The sequence below is a fragment of the Hypanus sabinus genome, chromosome 9 (genome assembly GCF_030144855.1).
Source record: "Hypanus sabinus isolate sHypSab1 chromosome 9, sHypSab1.hap1, whole genome shotgun sequence".
NCBI classification, from domain to species: Eukaryota; Metazoa; Chordata; class Chondrichthyes; order Myliobatiformes; family Dasyatidae; genus Hypanus; species Hypanus sabinus.
In genome coordinates this window covers 83,509,152-83,531,006 of record NC_082714.1, presented here as the reverse complement: position 1 = coordinate 83,531,006, position 21,855 = coordinate 83,509,152, and the positions used below count along the sequence as shown (strand labels likewise).

Sequence of the window (21,855 nt, the reverse complement as noted above, 5' to 3'; positions counted from 1 at the left end):
AAGGGGGCGACCGTTGGGCAGCGGCCCCTCCCATTGGTTGGTCGGTGCCGGGCGGGAGGGAGCGCGAGGCCCTCGAGCGCGCAGCCGCCGCCACCACCGGCGGCCGGGATGGGTCGGCGGCCGAGGGGGGAGCCGCCGGCGGCCCCGGACCCCGCACCCGTCCCCGTCCCGCAGGCAGAGGCGGCCTGAGGCCGGCCGGGCCGCCGCGGCGTGAAGTTGGCCCGCAAACGAGGAGGCGGCGCAGCAGCAGGAGCCGCCGCCGCCGCCTTGGCCTGGACCCGAGCTCGGCCGCGGGCCCGGGCCTACCCGCTGGGCGGCTGGAGGCTACCCGACATGGCGGGGGAGCAGGAGAAGGAGCCGGCGGGGCCGGTGCACAAACGGAAGACAGGTGAGGCCGGCGTGGGATGGATGGGAGGGGTAGGGAATGAAGAAGGAAGGTGTGGGCAGGCTGGGATGAGGAAGGAGAGTTGTACAGGTGACTGGGTCAGTGTGGTGGCTTAGGTGAGAAGGGGACAGTGAGGGATAGTTGAAGGGAAGGGGCTTGGATGACGTGGATTGATGCAGGGTAGATAGGGTCAGGAAGTGAGGGGAAGGGTGGAAAGGAGGGTGAGGTCAAAGAGGGGTAAAGGTTGGGATGAGGGTCAGTGGCCTGAGTTATGGTGGGGAGGCTGGGGAAGGTCAGTAGGAGGGATTGAGATGGCAGGGTGTGTGGGAAGGAGGAGAGGGTCAGGCAAGGGGTCACAATATGGAGCTTCTCGGTAACATCTTTGAGAACTGCTTCTCTGCTTTGAAAGGTTGTTGGGTGTCTGGGAGTTGAAGGAGACGTGACATTCGCTGGCTGGTCTTGGGGGCAGTTTTGATTCTACCCAACCACTCAATATGTCTGGGAATCTTTTATCCAAGTCAGAACACAGGCTGAAGATTAGTGTTGATTGTGTGAATGATGTGCCTTCCCCCAGTCAGTACCCAAGAGAGCAGTGAATTTGATTTGTTGTATGCTGGTTGTTAGTTTGGTGGTTTTTGCACAGTGTTTTCAGCACCTTGGCACCCTGAGGCCCCTGCTCTAGTGTTGAAGAGGTCACTAAAGCAAGATTGTTAAAGCTCAATGTTTGTTTTGTCATTTCCAGTACACAAGGGTAAAGGGGAAAAAATAATTGCACTCAAGCTGATGCAGCACAAAAAAAAACAAATTTTAAAAATCACTAAGATTCATCATACATTAATTGCCCATAAAGTAACGCTAGGCTTTGGAGTGTCTATACATAAGGTGACTGACAAAAAATGATAAAGGGGTGTGGACAGGTGGGTTAGTGGGTGGAGGTGTTGATTAGCCTTACTGCTTGGGGAAAGTAACTTTTTGCTATGAAGCTTCCTCCCTGATAGGAATGGGACAAACAGTCCATGAGCAGGTGGATGGGACCCTGCATGATAATGGCCCTTTTCCAGAACCTGTGTATGTACTTTCTCTTAGAAGGGTTCTGATAATGTGTTGGACAGTTTTGACTGTCTGTTGTAGAGCCCTTTTGTTTGTCGCAGTGATGCAGCTTGTCAGGATCCTCTTTACTGCAGATTGGTAGAGTTCAGCTCTCTTCAGTGTCCTCAGAGAGGTGGGCAGTTGTACCATGAGTTTTTAAACTTTTTTAAAACTTTAATTCAGCCCAAGATTGTGGCAATCTTCATCGGTGCCACCTTGGCTGAGAGATGATTCATGAATTCCAGAGCTGTACATCTTTATTGTAGAAGGGCAGTTGGTTGAGGAGTTTTGTGTTAAAGATGAGATTAGCTTTGTTATGTACATTGAAGCACGCAGTGAAACATGCTGTTTGAGTCAATGGCCAGCAGAGGCAGAATATGTGCTGGGGACAGCCTGCAAGTGTTACTATGCTTCTGGCTGTAACATAGCGTGCCCACAGTTTACTAACCTTGGCCCGTACTACTTTGTAATGTGAGTGGAAACCCATGCGGTCACAGGGAGAATGTGCACACTCCTTACAAACATTGGTGACAATCAAACTGTGATCAATGGCACTCTAAAGCACTGCACTACCATGTCAAGGACACAAAATAGAAGAGTGGGCCTCTCAGCCCATCAAACTTGCCCATGCTGTTTGATGTGACCATGGCTGAACTGCTGTACCAGTTCCACAGCCATGATCTATCAAAACCCATACTAATCTCCACTGTATATACTTCTAATACCTTGCCTTCACAACCTGAGTGTCAGCAATAAACCTGTATATTAAGTAGCTGTAGAGTGAAATGGATTTGTGTGATGCCTTGACCTTAGCTGATTGGGGGTCTGACATTAGTTTGCAGAAATTGACAAAATGGTTGAGCTCATTGATGATGACAGTTTATATAGCTGATTATGATGTGAGATTCAATGGTAACTTTTACTTAAGAATTGGTAAATACATTAAGGGGTAAGATATTTCTTCAGAAGTAGAATTTTGTCTGGCAGTGGAAAGGTGCAATCCAGTGTCCGTTTGGCCGTGGTGCCAATTTAAGCTAATCCCACCTGCCTGCTCGTGGTTCAACTCCCTCCGTTCCGTCTGTTCATGTGGCTTTTAACCATTGCTACTGTATCCGCCTTCCACCACAACTTCTTAGTGTGTTTCAGACACCTACCATTTTCTGTGAAACTTGCATCAAGAATCTCTTTTAAACTTAATCTTTCCTTAAACCCAAGTCCTCTAGTTTTAGGAAGCAAAAAAAGGTAAAATTAAAATTGGTTTATTATTGTCACATACTGAGGTCATGTGGAACAACTCTGCTTTGCATATTATTCATATATATATTATCAGAGTCAGGTTTAATATCTCTGGCATATGTCGTGAAATTTATTTTACACAGTGCAGTGCAAAACATGAAAATATCAGTTACAATAACATGGTTCTGGTTAATTGGGACTCGTCAGGACCAGTACATTTTGGTCCAGTTAAGCAGCAGTCCCATTTAGCCGAAGTTTTATGGAAATAGTTCAAAAGGTATCGCAATCTACCGTTTAAGTAACAACTTGTGTATTTAAACAGAAGACAGGACAAATTAGAACACTACCTATACTACTGCAGTACTATATAAAACTTGGTTCCTAATGGTTATCAATGGAGGTATTAGAGCTACAGCACAGAGTAGGCCTTTCCAGCCCTTTGAACCATGCCATCCCAGAGCTCCACAACCACAATTCCTTCAGAGTTCACTCCATGTTCTTCTGATTGACTGTAAATATTCAAAATCAGCATAGGCACCTGGCGGACGCCTTCGTGTAATGCTTTCAATGACTACATCCTCCAAATCTTCATTTTCATTGCAACATTCAAGATGACTGTTGATAGCGTAATTTATCGTAGTTCCTAACTTGTTGAAGTAGTCTCTGACCTTGAACGTTTGAAACTGCAGTGAGCAAAACAGTTCCGAATTGTTTTGCTGCTTATTTCTCATCAATTATCAGTGGCAGAAATCTCTGCTTTGCGAAGGCAAACACGCAGCTGATGCTATCTAAAAACTGTTCACTCTAAGGATGGGTTAGTGTCTAACGGCCACACAAGTACATATGGCTGGCGCTGGTTAGAAACTTTCAGCAACAGCTTCCTGTCCCAATTAAGCAACACAATATCCCGAATAAACAAAGGGAATCCCAACTATTTTTTCATTTAGTTTTTGTTTTTGAATGTTGTTCCAAATAAATGGCTGCCCTAATTAACCCATTGCACAATTAACTGGAATCCACTTGATGTAGAAATTAAACAGTACATGAATAGACCAAAGTGAGAGTCTCGGCCAGAAATGTTGACTGGTCAATGTCATGGATTCTGTCTGACCTGCTGAGTTCCTCCGGCATTTGTATGTGTGTTGCTCTGGATTTCCAGCATCTGCAGAATAATGAGGTCCTGTTCACGGACAGTTCAGATACCTGATGGCAGATTTCAGTGCATTGAGGAAAAGCAAGAAGAGTGCAAAACGGAGTTGCAATGCATGTTGACAAAGTGGAAGGCCACGATGAGGTTTGATCTTTCCACCCTGGGAGAAAAACTGTCAACCCTATCTATCCTGTCATCATTTCACAATCTTCTCTCAGATCTTCTCCGAGCCTCCAACTCTGGGTCTCATGGTCAGCTTAACACTGCTACATTTCTCGGGCTGAAAATAGCTTGGTGTCGTTTTGCTATGTGAAGGTGTTAGATATAAGATAGCGAATTTGTGAAGGTTAACAGAAAGTAAGTCATATTGGAAGGACTTGACAAGTCTGTGGAATTGAATAAACAGTGGATGTTTTGGGCTGAGAACCCCCTTCAGGATTGGAAAGGAACGGAGAAGATGACAAGAGTGGGGGGGGGGGGGGAGCGTGAGGGGAGGATAGTTAGTGATACAGAAATCGAGGTTACCAGAAAGCTGTTGGATCCTAAACTGCGTGGCAAGTTTGTTCAGAGCATAGCCAAACCATGTGTGTAAAAAGTGAAGGAAAGCTGACAGTGTTAATTCAGCAAAGGCCTCAAATTGTAATTATTCAGTGCTGACCATCCCATCTTAAAAGCTGAAAATGCTATTAATTTACAAGTATACCAAGTGTCTCATACAAAATGCTGGAAGAATCTATAAATATGCTACCTTGTTTCAAAAATGTTAAATTGTAAGGTGTAATGCTATGATATGTAATCTTGAGTTTTGGGTTGGAGTGACTTCATCCAATGTTGAACCTTTAAGGGGAGTTGATTGGGTAGATAGGAACTGATTGGTTGTGAAATTTAAGGTTTCAGCAATGCCTGAAAATTAAAACCAGACCAGTCACTGGTGGTAGAAATTCAGAACTGTTTTATAAATTTAATTTGAGCTTGAGTGATTGTATCGTCTTAAGTCAAGTTTACTGTGGCATGCATACACAGGTGCATTGAAAAGCTTGTAGCAGCAGTATCACAGATGATGTATCAGATAAGCAGTATTCACAAGAAAAACAAAAAGAACATGTGCACGGAAGAGCACAATTTGAACATAAAACATAGTTTATTGTGCAAATGGTCATAGTGTTGCCATACTGAGTAGTGATTAGGGTTGTGCTGGATGATTCACGAACTCAGTGCTTGAGTGGAATTAGCTTTTCTTAATCCTGGTGATATGGGATTTTGGGATTCTGTACTTCCTGACTGATTGGAGCTGAGAGATGATGGTATGGTCCGAATGAGCGGGGGCATCTCAGGGCAGCACCTTGTGTAGATACCACTGGTGAGAGGTGTACCTTGATCTGTTGGCCTCAGTCCACTACTCTCAGGAGCCTCTTGCATTTCTGTGCCTTTGAATTGCACTGGACCATAATGTAGCCAGTCAGAATACTTTCAACAGTATATCTGTAAAGGTTTGTTCCAGAGCCGAATATTCTTAACCTCCTAACAAAGTAAAATGCTGGTCAGTTTTTTGTCTGAAACACTGGTTGACAGCATTAGTCCCAGATCAGCCACCATTTCACTGGCAATGGGATAAAGGCTCAGAAGATCACTTTTTTTTTCACTAAAATTTGAATAATAAAAGTTGGTGACTATATTTCCAGCACAGCAGCATTGAAAGTTTAACATTTGTTTGATCTGACCTGTAAAATGTCTTGAATCGGTGCTATAGATTTTTTGCTATTTTGTATTTATTGCACTGTGTGGTCTATTATATAAGTTATGTCAACATCCGTGGCCTGGGAGCGGAATGAAGTCAGCATCATGTAATTAAATGGTAGAAATTGCATGGAGGACTGAGATGGAAACATGAAGAAATCTGCAGATGCTGGAAATTCAAGCAACACACACAAAATGCTGGTGGAACACAGCAGGCCAGGCGGCATCTGTAGGGAGAACATCACGGCGGCAGCCATCTTTGGTGGACAGTGTTCATATCGTAAAGTTTACAAAGATGTTTCAGATCCTTACTTTTTTACTAAGTTTTTTTTGAAAAAAATATTGAAGTCAGATGGTTATCTAGATGCTTTGCATTGTCGACAATAATAAAAAATTGAGGCACTGATCACATACTTTGAAGATCAGTCAAATGACCCTGTGACTAAACATCACAAAGTAGCTTTACAGGTTTTAAGTGAGGTCTTTGATGAACTGGCTGCACTGTGCAAGATTCTGCAAAAGAGCGGCCCAACACCAATTGATTCACTTCATTTTGCGCTAGGCAAAATTAACAAGATAAGAAAGCAGTATCTGGGAGACAATTTATCGTGTAGTGACAAAGTTAAAGCTTTGCTAAGCCAACAATGTGAAGAAAACATCACAGCAGATACAAGTTTGCTGTTGACTTTTATAAATAGTCTGTGTTCTTTGAGAAGAAAGGTTTCCTGAAGATGAGGTACAAGAATGATCAGCTTTTGATTTCTCTGCAATTGCAGATGTGATTTCACATCTGGCGATGAACAAGTTAATGCCTTATGTCTAAAATATCATGATTTTCTAGCTGAAAATACTGTTAATAGTTAGACAGTTTAATGATTTAAAATTTTCCGTGCATGAAAAAATTAAATCCAAACTGATTTCAAACTTTGCTCACATGGTGACATTTGTACTTCAAAATGAACAGTTTTGTGATCTTGCACAGTTGACGGACATGGGGGGAACCTCTCCTGTGTCAAGTGCGGACTGTGAGTGAGGTTGTAGCCGAATGAATCAACTCAAAAACAAGCTGAGAAACCGTTTCGGTGAATGTCATTCGGGTATGTTAATGAGAATCAAAAGCTATCAATTGGATGGAAGTTCGATTAGTCTAGATAGAATTTACAAAGAATGGGTAAATGTTAAAGACAGGAGAGAGAAAAAATAACTGAGTGACTTAAATATCTGTTATTTTGTTGTTCTGTGCGGTTTTACGTCAAATATTTTGTAAACCTACATAAACTCTGCGTTGTGCATATTCAGTGCCCACATACTTTTGCACGAAGAAAATTTGCACAACATCAGATTCTTGCGTGCATTCTCTACTAAAAAAAATTTGTGATGTCTTTAATATTGTGACAGGCACAGTTAAACTTGCATGCTGTCTTTAGTCTGTACTTCTATGACATGTTATCAGATTGTAGTACCCAAGTACCAGCAAGTTGGCACTGTACAGCTCATGTGTAATGCTCCTGTTTCTGAGCTCCATTGGGAGAGCACCATTTATTGATTGTTGCGAGAGAGTTGAAGGGGTGGTATCAAACTTGTCTGCTAGGGCAAAAGGCTGATGTGCCCTGGACCAGATGGATTTTCAAATCAGCTTCTGCAAACATGGTGGGTGTATTCTCCGAGTTCTAGAGACCCCAGTGGATTGGAAAACTGCAAATGTACAAGGAAAGAGGGTGATGGGACTCAGGAAACCATTGGCTAGTAAGGCTAACATTATTCATTGGGCAAAATGGTAAAATCCAGTACTGAGGAGGTAATGATTAGTTGAGGTTTATGGAAGGGAAATTTAAAGAAATTATGTTTCTCTGGGGCAGTATGGATCAAGTGGAACCAGTGGATATAATTACTGATGCTGATTTCCTCCAGCAGCTGCTTATTGCTCTACATTCCAGCATTTGCAGTCTTTCGTCTCCAGTAGATATAATTTCTTTGGATTTCCTGCAGGGGGTGGGGGGGGGGAAGAAATAGGAGAGTGGCAAATTAACAGGAAATACAAAAGGAGTGCTGTGTCTCTAAAAATTCATTGTGGTGTGAGTGAAGTTAATGAGTATAATGCAGTGTGGCAGACTGGAAGCCTTTAACAATGGGTATTTACGACTGGCACTAGCCTACCTGTCATCAAGAACATGTATAGACCTGTCCTGCTCATGGACCACTTCCATCAAGGAAGAGGCTTGGCTGCATCTATACCAGGACCACCAGACTCAAAAACAGTTACTTACCCCAGGCTGTAAGGCTGATCAACAGTCAGAATCTTTTTGAGTCTGGTGGTCTTGGTGTGAAACATAAGCCACCCTTCCATACCCCCAGTCATTTCCTGTCAGTCACCTTTTGTATTGAAACTCCTATGCCTAATGTCACTTTATTGACATACAATTAATGTACATAAGCTATTTATGTATTTATATTCATTGTTTTACTTTTTTGGATTTCATCAGATCCGGAGTTAGTTATTTTGTCTCCTTTACACTTGTGTACTGGAAATGATGTTAAACAATCTTGAATCTATCGCAGCCAATATTACTGATGGCACAAAAGTCAATGTGTTGGTAAGTTCATGAAGTGGACACAGGCGTATGAAGCCACAAAGTGTGAAGGGGACAAGAAGCTGGCAGATTTATTATTTATTTAGAGACACAGTGCAGTAACATGGACTATAATCTGGGAAATTGTCAGGTTGCCTACTTCAGAAGGAAAACTGAAAAAGCAAATTTGTTAAAATGGAGTGTGATTATTAAACATTGCAGTAGGATGGGATCTGAAGTTGCCAGTGTATGAAATTAAGGCATGGTGTGCAGGTACAGTGACTGGCAAAAATGAAAATCAGACCAACTTGGATATAAATTGTTTTCTGTGATGTTGGTTTTGGTATATCTAAGTGATTTAGTTGTTTTTTTTCTTGAGTATTGATAGTTGGGGGGTGCCATAGGGCAGAGGAATCTAAAATAAGGGGAGGGAGTACTGAGTGGTATGGAACAGGGACTTTTGAATGTACTATAGAAATACAGATTGTTAAAGGTAGATGGACAAGGTGGTCACAAACTATGCAGGGATGTGTACTGCAGCCAACACTAGAAGTTGGGATTAAACTGCATAACTTTAGCAAGGAAGACAAAGATGTGCTGAATGGTCTAGCATTGGTCTTCTCAATGGTCTTCTCAATGTGCTCTGTATCCACATGTTCTGACAAGTGAAGGAACAGAGGAAAACATGCAAATTAAAGGATGGCTGGGTGGTCTAATGTGAAGTTCCATTGGCTCACTGCCAGGATACTGCTTTATCATTCTTGTATTGTTTGGACTTGAGGGGATGAATTACAACTTCACACTTGGTGGCTGACTCTCATTTAAGGGATTTAGTTCTGCAACGTATCTACCAGAATAGACAGGTTGATGCAAACATTTAGCAATTACAACTACAAGGTAGTGCATTTCAGTGGAAGATTAAGCAGCTACAGAGTTGTATAACATGACAGCAACTTGCCTAACTGAGCTAGTCCTATTCCTTTTCTTGCTTTTGTACATATTCCACCCCCCCACCCAAACCTTTTCTATTCGTGTATGTATTTAAATATCATAGCTGCACTCTCCCCAACTACCTCCACCTGTTCCATATACCCAGAGTACAGGAGCCTTGGATTTCTCACTACCAGTTTCAGGAACGGTTATTATACAGCTGTCACTTTCCTGAACTGGCATGGATTGTTTCACTGCCCTGAATTCTGAGCGGATTCCATTACCTACGGACTCTGCAACTCATGTTCTCAGCATTTGTTTATTTTTTTTATTTGCACAAATTGTTGTCTTTTGCACTTCAGTTGTTTGCCAATCTTCGTTTATGTATAGTTCTCATAAATTGTATTTCATTATTTTCCTATAGATGACTGCAAGAAAACAAATCTCAGTGAGATGATACGTCCTTTCATAGTAAATTTATTTAGAGTTTGGTACCCACAGCCCACTGTTGCCTCTCGGGCATGGCAGTGGCTACACTTTCTGAGGAGATTGAGGTGTGTAAGGTCTCCATCTCCATTCTAACAACCTTCTACAGGAGCACTATCAAGAGTGTATCCTGTCTGGCTGCATCGTTGTGTGGTATTGGAGCTGCAAAGCAGTGGACTACAAGACCCTACAGAGGGTAGTAAAATCTGCAAGAGGATCATCGGGTTCTCCCTTAACCCCCCCCCCCCCCCCCCCAATTTGTGACGTTTCAGAATCAGGTTTAATATCATGCCATATGTTGTTTTGCAGGAGCAGGACATTGCAGTACATAATGAAAAATCTACAAATTACATTAAAAAATCAATGTATATTTTGCACAAAAGAATGAGGTAGTGAAGATGGGTTCATTATTCATTCAGAAAGGTGGTGAAGAAGAAGCTGTCCTAAAACATTGAGTGTGTGTTTTCCTCCATGATGGTAGTAAAGAGAGGTAGGCATGTCCGGGTGGTGGAGGTCCTTAGTAATGGATGCTGCCTGTTTGCGGCATTGCCTTTTGAAGATGTCCTCAATGCTAGGACATTTACTGGGAGTGTTGTATACTAAGGGCCTGCGGTATTAGAAACATAGAAATATAGAAAATAGGTGCAAGAGTAGGCCATTCGGCCCTTCGAGCCTGCACCGCCATTCAGTATGATCATGGCTGATCATCCAACTCAGAACCCTGTACTTGCTTTCTCTCCTTACCCCCTGCTCCCTTTAGCCACAAGGGCCATATCTAACTTCCTCTTAAATATAGCCAATGAACCGGCCTCAAATGTTTCCTGTGGCAGAGAATTCCACAGATTCACCACTCTCTGTTTGAAGAAGTTTTTCCTCATCTCGGTCGTTTATCCTTAAACTGTGACCCCTCTTTCTGGACTTCCCCAACATCGGAAACAATCTTCCTGCATCTAGCCTGTCCAATCCCTTTAGAATTTTATACGTTTCAATAAGATCCCCCCTCAATCTTCTAAATTCCAGTGAGTATAAGCCTAGTCGATCCAGTCTTTCTTCATATGAAAGTCCTGCCATCCCAGAAATCAATCTGGTGAACCTTCTCTGTACTCCCTTTATGACAAGAATATCTTTCCTCAGATTAGGGGACCAAAACTGCACACAATATTCTAGGTGTGGTCTTACCAAGGCCTTGTACAACTGCAGTAGAACCTCCCTGCACCTGTACTCGAATCCTTTTGCTATGAATGCCGTCCCTACCATCCCACAAACTCTAACCCATTGCTGTCAGGAAGGGGGTACAGAAGCATCAGGATTAGGACTGCCATACTGGGTAGCAGCATCTTTCCCCAGGCTTTGAGACTAATGAATGCTCTGCCACCACTGAGATCTCAATACTAGGACAGTGAACTGTTGCCATTTACTTGTGCTGCACCCTGCAATGCACTTTGAATTGTATTTTATTAACTTACCTGTGGTAATATTTTGTTTCATTTTCTGTATGACATGTTTTGTGGGTGCACTGTGGTTCAGAGAAATGTTTCATTTTGTTGTAGATATGTACAGTCAGACAACAATGAACTTGATCTTGGAAGTGTATAGGAATCTGTAGATTATAGTCATTTAAAATTTTGAGCCCTGTAATCCATTTCACCCTGCTAAACTAGAAGCTGTGGGAGTTTAGTGTTGTGGTCCAGCTGCTTTCCTAGTCAGTAAGGCTAATGGGTAGCTACTTTCTATCGAAGTGATTAAAACACAGAGACAGGGCCATAAAGCCCTGTTTTGGGCACCCCTGGGTCTCTCAAAGTAGTTCTGGGAAGGTTAAAGCGTAGATTTACCTGAATGAAAATCATTGTACACTGATTCCTGTGCCAACATGGCATGCCCACAATATTTTTTTTAAATAAACTCTTGATCTCCCAATCCACCTTGTGGCTGTTGCACTTTCTCTGTAATTGTAACACCATATTCTACATTCTCTTTTCATTTTACTATCTTGATATAGTTGTAGTATGCTCCTGAATGGCATGCAAACAGAAGATTTTCACTGTCTTGGTGCATGTGACAATAAAACCAATACCAATCGGACTTGGAACTTGGGTTCCCATTGGATTCAGTTGGCATTTGACTTGGACAGCATAAACAGCAGCTGTGCTGAAAAGGTGTTTGTGATGGGCAATGCCATGGCACTTACTGATGCACAGGCAAATAGACCCCAAAGGAGATTTTATTTGGGTCATTATGAACAGATGCCTTTGAACATTTTGGCCTGATTCTCTGCTCTTAATGCATACCAGAAGCCTCCAGTTGTGCAATCACTTTAATTGGGTTTAAATCGTTATGTGGCAAGCTTTAGGTAAATGCTACACTGTGAGATGGAATTGTGTTGAAGATGCTGATCTGTTTGTCTTGTGTAGGTGCCAATGGTGGTGGGACACAACTGAAGAGTCCAGAAAAGAAGAAGCGGAAATCCAGTGCACAGGTACCATGTCACTTTTATTTTTGTCTGCACCACACCTTATGATATGTCAGTATTCAGCTCCCTTCCTTCCATCTGTCCTCGATTTGTAGATGAATGAAATATGGAAACAGATCCTTTGTCCTAACTGGTCCATGCTGATCAAGGAGCCCACCTAAGCCAGACCCATTTACCTGCATTTGGCTCATATGCCTCTTAACCTTTCCTATCCATACACTTATCTTTTAAATGTCTCATGTTCTCATCTCCTGATCCACTTCTCTAAATTGATAATATACATATTTCACTCACATCTACTGTGAAGTGTTTCAAGAGGTTGATTATGGCTAGAATTAACTCCTGCGTGAACAAGAACCTGGACTCACTGTAATTTGCTTATCATCGCAATAGGTCTACAGCAGATGTGATCTCACTGGCTCTCCACTTGGCCTTTGGACTATCTGGGCAACAGCAATGCATACATCAGACTATTTATTGATTACAGCTCCGCATTCAACACCATCTATTCAGTATCAATCACCAATCTTCAAAGTCTTGCCCTCTACAACTGGATCCTCAACATTCTCATGGGAAGACTACAGTCAGTGCAGATTAGTGATAACAGCTCACTGATATTCAACACAGGATTAAAGTTTAGCCCAGTACTCCACTCTCACAACCCTGTGGCTAAGCACAACTCAAACTCCATCTGTAAATTCACCAATGTTTTTACTGTTAGTAAAATCTCTGGTGACGAGGAGGTACTCGGGAGTAAAATCGATGAGTTGTTGAGTGGCGATGCAACATTAACCTTATTCAACATCAGGAAGATCAAGGAACTGATTCTGGACTTAAGGATGGAGAAGTCAGGAGAACACACCAGTCCTGAGGCATCAACAATGGAAAGGGTAAGCAGCTTCAAGTTATTAGATGTAGGTATTTTGGAGGATCTATCCTAGGTTCAACACATTAATGCTGTCACGAAGAAGGCATGCCAATAGCTCTACTGCATTTGGAGCTTGAGATTTGGTTTGTCGTCAAAGACTCTAGCAAATCTCTGCAAATGAGCTATGGAGAGCATTATGACTGGTTGCATCACCACTTGGTATGGAGTCTGCAATGCATGCCATGGATTTGATGACTGAATAGCCTCTTCAATCATCTTTGATCAGGGAGCGCTGGATGAAGACAGTTCTCCAATGTATGGGATATCCAATTTTTATGATTTCTACAAATGTACGTGGAGAGTATTCTGCATCACAGCCTGGTATGGAGGCTCCAATGCACAGGATTGCAAGAGGCTGCAAAGGGTTGTAGACTTAGCCAGTTTCTTCATAGGCACAACCCTCCTTACCATGGAGGACATCTTCAAGAGGTGTCACCTCAAGAAACTGGTGTCCATCGTGAAAGACCCTCATCATCGATATGTCCTCTTCTCATTACCATCAGGGAAGAGGTACAGGAGCTTGAGGATCCGCACTCAATGATTTAGAAGCAGATTCTCTACCACCAGATTTCTGAACAGTCCATTAACCTACGTGCCTTGTTATTCCTTTGCACTATTTATTAACTTTATAATGATTTTTGTCTTTGCACTGTCGAGCCATGAAACAAATTTCTTGTCATATTAGGCAGTGATACTAAATCTGATTCTCACTAGGCTATCCACTTGTGTTCCCTCTTCTCAGGTGTTGTATATTTGAAAGTTGCCCATTAATATTATCAATTTTTTAAAAGATCGTTTGTACTTGCAGCAGGGAGAATTTGCTTAGTCTGCATTTTTTTAAGGTGTCATGACTTAAAAATCCAACAGATCAGGTTGCAGCTTGAAGGAATTTTGATGATCTGTGCAGTGACCATGATCTATATTTAAATCTGTGATCACTGTTTCAAATAGATTTCCAAGAGTTCAGTGTTATAAACAGACTATCAAGGGAGGTGACGTGTGCCAGTTCCCCTTTCCCTAATTTTCTGTCCTGCAAATCATGCAGATTTTTCTTGTATTATTTACCCAATGCCCTTTTGAAAATGCCTGAGCATGCTCTCTTTTTTAATTCCCTTTTCATTGGAGAAAGACTACATTCACCCCGTCTGTAGCCTTCATTCTCCCTAACTCCAAGGTTATGAGCATGGTCACCTAGTGGACTCCACTCCAACTTGCTGCATTTTATTTTAATAACAGAGGTTGTCCCATTGTTTCAATTGTTTTGAGTCTCTCCTCTTTGACCCAGTGTTGTTGTTTCTTTAACATGTCAACAATCTGTTTCAGTGGGGGGGGCTTCTGACACATTTGCACTTTGCCTGCTGTCTAACCTGCTGCCATTCTTTCCTGCAGGCGGCTCAGTTCTCGCATCTTTCCGAGTTTGCTCCTCCACCCACCCCGATGGTCGACCACCTAGTGGCCTCAAACCCTTTCGATGATGATTTCACTCCCCCGAAAGGGGCAGCCCCGTCCAGCCCATTCTTCAGCAATCCAGGGGCCTTTGGAGGGTTTCGGCCGCAGTCTTCCATCCCGCCGCACCTGCATCCGGCTTTCAGCCCCGGACCTCAGCCCATGAGGCGCCAGCCGCCCCATCACTTTGCTCCAAATCAGCTAGGCGGCGGTTTTGGTATGCCCCAGAATCCGAACTTTGCTCAGCCCGGTGGCATGAACTTTGGGAACCCACCCTTCAACCAGGGTATCAACCAGACTTTCAGCCCCCCTCCTGGCCAGCCTCTCCACCCAGGACCTCCTGGCATCGGTCCAAGTGCCAACTTCAGCTCCATGATGCCCCCGAGCATGGGTCAGCCGCCCAGGGGTGACATGACCCCGGGTGCTGGCCCAGGGATGAATCCAGCCGCCGCACCCCCCATGGGGCAGAAGTTCGTCCAGATGCCCAGCCCCTTTAACCCGAATCCAGCACCCCGGCCCAACCAAAGCTTCTCCAAAGGGACCAGTCAGCAGAGCCTCCTGCCGAACCCCAGTTCCTTTCCCAGTCCAGACCGGAACTTCCCTCTGCCTGAGGATGGTGGCAAGCCTTTCAACCGTCCCGCCAATGCTTTCAACCAGGGGAGCGAGCACTCTGGCTCCCCGGCAGCAATCAACGGCAACCAGGCGGGCTTCAACCAGAACACCGGTGCACCGGATGGCAGTAACTTCCCAGTGGCAACCAGCAAGAATCCATCCACTCACCGGCCATCATCTGATCCGGTGTACCCCTGCGGCTTCTGCCTCAATGAAGTGAATGACGACCAGGACGCCATCCTGTGTGAGGCCTCCTGCCAGAAGTGGTTCCACCGTGAGTGCACCGGCATGACAGAGACAGCGTATGGTCTGCTCACCACGGAGACGTCAGCTGTGTGGGCCTGTGACTTTTGCCTAAAGAGCAAGGAGATTCAGTCGGTGTACTTGCGGGAGAACCTGGGCCAGCCAGTTGTAAGTGATGGCTGAGAGGCATTTGTGAGATGGGGTGAGCCTGTCTTCCATTGCTGACTCTTGACTGGAAACCTCAGCCCTGTTTGGGCAAGGAAGGGGATGTCAATAGGGTTAACGATACACTTGCCTTTTTGTCACGACAGATGGGGGGGGGAGAAAAGTAGGCTCCTCTCCCAGTGAGAGTGGGCCCCACCACTTTCGGGTTGTAAACTTTAAAATGCACATGGGAGTGTCCTTCATTCTGTGTGTCTGGTTAGGGATTTTATGTGTATTTGTGTGGTTGGGTGGGGCTGGGCTGGAAAGAAATTTTTTTTTGTCCCGAGGAGGAGTGTGGAAAGAATTCCCCCCCACCCCATGCACAAGACGAGTCTTGGAATGCTCGAATGAGAATGGAGGGGTGTAAACACAGTGTTGTGGGGGCGCAATCCCTGGGGGAGATGGAAAGTTGCTCTGGAAATATCCATTTGAATAAAGCATGATGCAGTGAATGGGGGAGGGGTGGAGGAGATGGATACATATTTAAAGGTACACTCTTGCAAGTTGATCACTATATATTAATGGACTGTGAAATGAAACGTTAGAGGTGAATAAGGCAGGCAAGTACCTAAGTAAATTGCTCATTGTACTGGGCCTGTTGGGATTGTGGTGTTGCTATCGAAGGACTTGTTGCACTACCTCCCTTCACCCCCACCATCCCAAGACCACTTTTAAAAAATGGCTCAGACATTGTCCAAGTTAAATCATAGGCATCAATTAACTCTGAATCCCCTGTGCAGAGTTCGCCCTCGAGTGATGTCACAGAACCTTTTGGGTATGTAGGAGCCTCCCTTCCCTGCTCTCTCCCTGTCCAGCTCGCTGGCTTCCAGTAGTCCTTGTGGTCTGTCTTGTGGGAATATAAAAGGCTTCACAGGAACGGCCCTGTTTTAAAAAAAATTGTATTTTTGAATTCTGTAAGCTGTGGACTGCCTGATGAGCAGATGTTGGGTTTTGCTGGCTGCTCCTCTGAGCAGTAATGACACTTGCTCATTATTTCCCCTCTGGCCCTCTTTTCCCCTTGGGAAGTACTTTCTTTGTTGTAGTGGGGGGGGGGGGGGGTCAAATAACATCAACATTTCAAGCACTGTGGCCTGCCACAGTTTGTCACTGGCCAGCAGAGACAATCCTGCAACTCCTGCCTTTCTCTGAAAAGTGCCAGGGACAGCAACCAGCCCTTTCCATTAGGATTGGAACATGAGTTGAAACCATGAGGTCCCTCCTGTTAGCAAAGGGAAAAATGGCTACCTGAATCTGCTGTGCCACCAAGCCCAGGGTAAGATTAGAGGCGTAGCCCTCTAAAATAGGGCATATGGCTGCTGGGGAGGATTGCTGCTTCATTTGCCTATAATTGGAAATGGGCAGTGTATTGAAAATTGAGGGGACAGGGAACTATGGATGTGGGAGCTACTGGGCCATTCCAGCACTGATTGGTCCTTTCATTTCCTTGCCACTAATTCCTGCATGCACAGTCACAGCCTGTGACATCTGTGTAAGGCCTGTAGCAGCACAAGGCTGTCAGAGGGCAGTATTTGAAAGTTCTGAGAGAGCTGGGGCATACGTGGGGTGCACAGGGCTAAGAAATGATGCAGTTATTTTTATAAATAGAAGATGGCTTCAAATTAAACCAGAAACCAAAGGTTCTGCATTTAAACCAGTTTCACGTGTTTGCACTCTCTTCACTATCACCAGTGTTTCCTTGCAGTCTTGAGTGGGTTAGGAGTCCAGTTTTTCGCCGGGAGATGTAATCCCTTTTAACCTGCCCTTAAGGTGCAGTGGCTCGTGTGACGAACTGGCCTGTGAATTCAGTTGTGCCATATTTTTCATTTTTTGACATTGGTGAACTTGGCATCTCTCAAGACTACCTCATTGTAATTGGGAAAAGAAATCTTGTGTTTTTAAATGCAGTCTTTTTTTTAATATAAAGGTCTTTTTGGTACAGAATTCATTTTGGTGCCGCTCAATTCTGATCCTTATTAGGCAAACAACAGTATATATAATAGTGTGTATGTTATCGTATGATTAATGTACTGGATATATATCAAGTTGTGGTATTGTAATCCTTCTTAATTTCTTCCCTCCAGTGGCTCATGGAGAGCTAACTCTGTACCTGGCATGGGTCTCCTGTAACCCTGCACTTGCAGTTAATTGGGCGAGGTGTTGTTCCTACAGAAACCCCCTAGAAACAGCATGTGGGGCTCTGTCTTCAGTTTGGAAAGGTTTCTTGGTCTAAACTCCACTGATTGTACTGAATATTACAGTTTTAAGTATTTTGCCTGTATATGTTTGTGTGTGTTACGCTAGTGGGTGTTATTTTTCTTTGCTATATTTCCACTTCCATTCCCAACTGGAATGTGCTTATACTGTTTCCAGGGAGTAACAGTGTCCCCAGTTTGTAGTTAGAATTAAAGGTACTGACCATGCCCCTTCCAACCTTCTGCTCTGTACAATTCAAATGAAAGAAAGGAGTAGCCAAAGACAGTTCCACGTTCAGTCTGGGGCAGCCATTTAAGAGCTCTGTCTGTGAGGTTATGAACAAATACTAACCCTTCCTACACTGCTCGTTAGGAAGCACCAAACTGCTGATGTCCCTGGATAATGGTGCTGAACATCAGATGGAGCATTTAAGGGTCTTGCTGGAATGTCTGGCTTTTCCTAATGTGTATCTGTTCCTTGTGAAAGAAGCCAGCGTCTTGTTACTAAATAGGGCTGGAACCTTGACATGCCTTCATGTGACTGGTTTACCAGCTGTGAGCAGTGTTTCCCAACAGAAGCGGTTCAGATATCCAGATGACAGCTAATGTGGATCTTTAATCTACCCTGGAAAATTGAGATTGTTTGGTGATAGAAACTGCTTCTGGAGATGGATGGGTGATGGCATCAGATATGCTGACAATTCTGGGCGGTACTAGTTTGGAACATGTTCCAACACGGCTCCAGTTTTTGAGTCGTTTAGTAATGTAGGTTCATTGTGATCTTGGGATTTTGTGGAGGGCCATTGAAATGATTCCCCTCTCCAATTTTACCGAGTGCTGATACCTATGTCAGGCGTTGTGCAGTAAGCTGACTGGGTACTGAATGATACCAAACTCCTTTGATCTTTGTGAGAATGCAAAAAGAATTGCATTTCATTGTGGGAATAACTTTGTTTCCAGTTAGATGGCAATAACCTTGCTTTTAAGGCAGACATTAATGCAGGGCTGGTAGAAATGATTCACAGCTTCCTGTTTGTTGATGTATGTTCGAGTATTGCTGCACTCATGACACTTTTGTAGACACTGGTATTGAACTTGTATCTCCTTACTGTGTAGCTACTCCAAGGTTATTTGTATGTGCTTGTTCCCACATCAAAGCACTCTGTCTTCCTCCAGTCCATCTTTACCATGGGTACCGTTCAGCTGTCCCAAGCACAAGGTTATCTGACTGGATTTGCAGTTTGAGCTGTTATCTTATCCCCTCTCAATGCCCCCCTCAAAAAAAAAAGCTTTAGTAAACTCCATTTTACCAAACGGAGATTCATTTTGGTGTACGTGGTCCTGGACTTTTGTTTGTGGAGAGATCGAGAGAGAGATCGTGGTGCAGATGTAAAAGCTCGTTCTGTTTCCCCACCTGTGAAGGGACTCTAATAGAGCAGATGTACTGAAGAGGATTTGTATGTTTTGTGTCCATGCAATGGCTTTTGTTATTTTAGAAACTGGTTGAGCCAGCACATCAGTGCTGTCAGAAAGGACATGTACCCTTAACAGTTTCTTTGTTTGCAATTACAAAATACAATTTGGATCATGGCCTATGTACATTTTTTTTGAGTTTCCTGTGGACTTTCTTCCACTAGTTTTTATTTTGATTTTATTGACTTTTTGTCCACTGACACTTTGGGAAATGATTCATCCCAGCTGGGTTAGACTTGTCAAAATATGGATGGTGCCTGGAGCGGGAGTGGACTGGAGCTACAGTGGCAGCAACTTCACTTAACTTATTGTGTGATTTGTAAGTGTCAATTTGGAATACTTCTAAAACTGACCTTGCATGCATGTCATTTCTTTCAAACTTGTGTTTTGGCAAAATTTTTTAATAATAAATTACTTTGTGCATATTTGTAATGGAGTTGTCCAGTTGTAATTTTACACTCCCACCTCAATGTGTTGCAGTTATACAGTACTTAACCCCTTTGCTAAAGCTCTCTTGTCACAACAAACAACCTCAATGCACTGTATGGTTTCTTATTGATAGTCTTAGGAGAATGCGTTTGATGTTAGCTGAATATTCCCCACGGGAAGATTACACTTGACCTTTTGCTTTCTTTGTTCAGCGGTACAGGAGACCAAGTACCATGCTCGGATTTATTTAACACCTTTTATCTAGATAAATATCTCCTGGTGCTTCAGGGTGGTTACGAGAACAGGAAACAGGTATTGAAAAAGTAATATTGCTGTTATGAGGCATTCAGAGGCTGGTCCTTGGAGGGTTTCAGATGGAAATGAAAAGGAGTTTCCAAAGTTGGGGCTGTGTCTGGTGCTGCAGATAAAGTCCTGAAATCGGAGGTCAATGTGGCCCCACATAGCTGGGCAAGTTGTGGGTACCGGAGTAACTGGACATTTTTAAATTGCTATGACAAGTGTCTACGTTGGGGAAAAAAATACATTAGCTCTGTCAGTGTTGAAGACTCTGGAATGTGGAGGAGAGAACCACACATGTTGCGAATCTCTAGGTTCCCAGTTTGAGCTTGCAGGATTGAGACGTAATTATTCATCGGAGGAGCTGGTGCTTGTCTGCAGTGTTATGTGTTAACAAGATCAGAAATGAGCCTCTTTGGTCAGTACCTCAAGACGTTGCAGTGACTGAGGATTCCCAATGGTACTTGAGGTGCAAGTTGTGCCATTTTTAAAGAAACCTGCAATTCTAAAGAAATTGTTTATGAACAGTTTTGTAGCTTAGAGATTTCAAAATGTTGATCTGCAAATTGATATGTGGAAGAGCCTTTTTAATTAAAAATGAAATGTTGAGTGTTGTAAATTGGGGAAGTCAGCACATTTCCAGATACAGATCTGCTATGGTCAATGAAGACTTAAGCAAAGCTGGCAGTGCACATCAGTAAATGAACAGGCCTTTAAGCCCATCTAGTCCATGCCAAATGATTCTATTAATTCTATAGGGTAGATGCTAAATATTGGTACAGTGATGAATTTGTTCCAGATAACTTGGACAAGGGGCAAGTTGAGTTATCCTTGGCCTTGAGACATCCTGGGTAGAATTGTGGATTGCTGGGGGCTTGTTTTCTATTGCTGTTTATGTCGCATGTGGGTGCTGTGCAACTTGACACCGTAGGGAGAGTCTGGGCCACTGGAGGGCAGTCTTGATCTGACTACAGTGGTGCTGGCACCCCTGGTCAGGTTTTCACTGAAGGATCACAAGCCAGTTGGGTATTTATACCAACTGTCCAACTCCAAGGTCACCTTCACTGACACCAGTGAAGATTGTCTTGTCACGTCTAGTGGAACCACTCCAGAAAAGGAGGGTTGCACCCGTGCTCTTCTGATTGTGAAGCTCAAGATCCCAGACAGTAATACTGTGAGCCTGGAACAACATACTGTCTTTTGCTGTGGCTTTCTTTTAATTCCCCACTTGTAAAGTTGAAATTTGGTTTTCTAACTATAAAATATCCCGAAGGTCAGAAGGCTTGGTTATCTTGCTTCCATCTCCCTCCCTATGACTCAGTCTGAGATTCTAACTCTGCCATATTTCACCTTTCAGACAGTGCATTTTTAAAGGAACTTGCCAGCAGTACTTGTTACCTACGTTAACCCCAGTTTTGAACCCTCTTCCCCTCCAGCACTAATGAAAGCAGACTGCTTGCAGGTGCCCTTCATACCACACATCTGATGACAGTGTCACAGCTTTGGAGATTGCAGACTTGCCCCTGTGCACAACAACCCTTGCTTTAGACACTTGCCATGGCAGTAGCTCAGAATCGGAGTGCCTGAGCTGACTGTTGACATCAGTTTGGTATCACTTTGTATACATATCATAAAAGAAGCTCGTAGTTTTTATCTAACTAATCCAAACGCCAGAGTAAAATGGAGCTCTGAGAAAGGCACAGTACACCTCATTCCCTGACAGTGGTGGTAGAGTTAACACAGTTCTGTGAACATCTTCCAACCCGTAAGCAAAGTGATTACAATCTGAATACTGACACAGACATTGCTTGGGCCAAGGCTGTGGATTCTTTTTGCTTCTCTTCTCTTCCCACCCCCACACAGTAACTTTAAAAGGTCAGTGCTTGGCCCGTATCTATTCAGTGTCAATTTTAGGCAGTGAATGGCCCCATGTAGAGTGCAAACACTTTTTAACTTGATATTACAAATGATTGTATTG

General features: G+C 43.6%; 1 protein-coding gene across 1 annotated transcript; it reads left to right on the top strand.

Annotated features, from left to right (window-relative positions):
- Window positions 1-258: 258 nt before the first annotated feature.
- On the top strand, window positions 259-21,143 carry pygo2 (pygopus homolog 2 (Drosophila)). Its single transcript, XM_059980007.1, has 3 exons — window positions 259-388; window positions 11,995-12,059; window positions 14,371-21,143. The coding sequence occupies exons 1-3, from the start codon at window positions 334-336 to the stop codon at window positions 15,463-15,465; spliced, it is 1,215 nt and encodes a 404-aa protein (XP_059835990.1). The 5' UTR covers window positions 259-333; the 3' UTR covers window positions 15,466-21,143.
- Window positions 21,144-21,855: the final 712 nt, after the last annotated feature.

Excerpts from the sequence above, each read along its gene's own strand:
- pygo2 (XM_059980007.1), top strand. The coding sequence starts at position 334 with ATGGCGGGGGAGCAGGAGAAGGAGCCGGCGGGGCCGGTGCACAAACGG. Across the intron at positions 389-11,994 it reads GGTGCACAAACGGAAGACAG|GTGCCAATGGTGGTGGGACA; the intron begins GTGAGGCCGGCG and ends TGTCTTGTGTAG. Across the intron at positions 12,060-14,370 it reads AGCGGAAATCCAGTGCACAG|GCGGCTCAGTTCTCGCATCT; the intron begins GTACCATGTCAC and ends TCTTTCCTGCAG.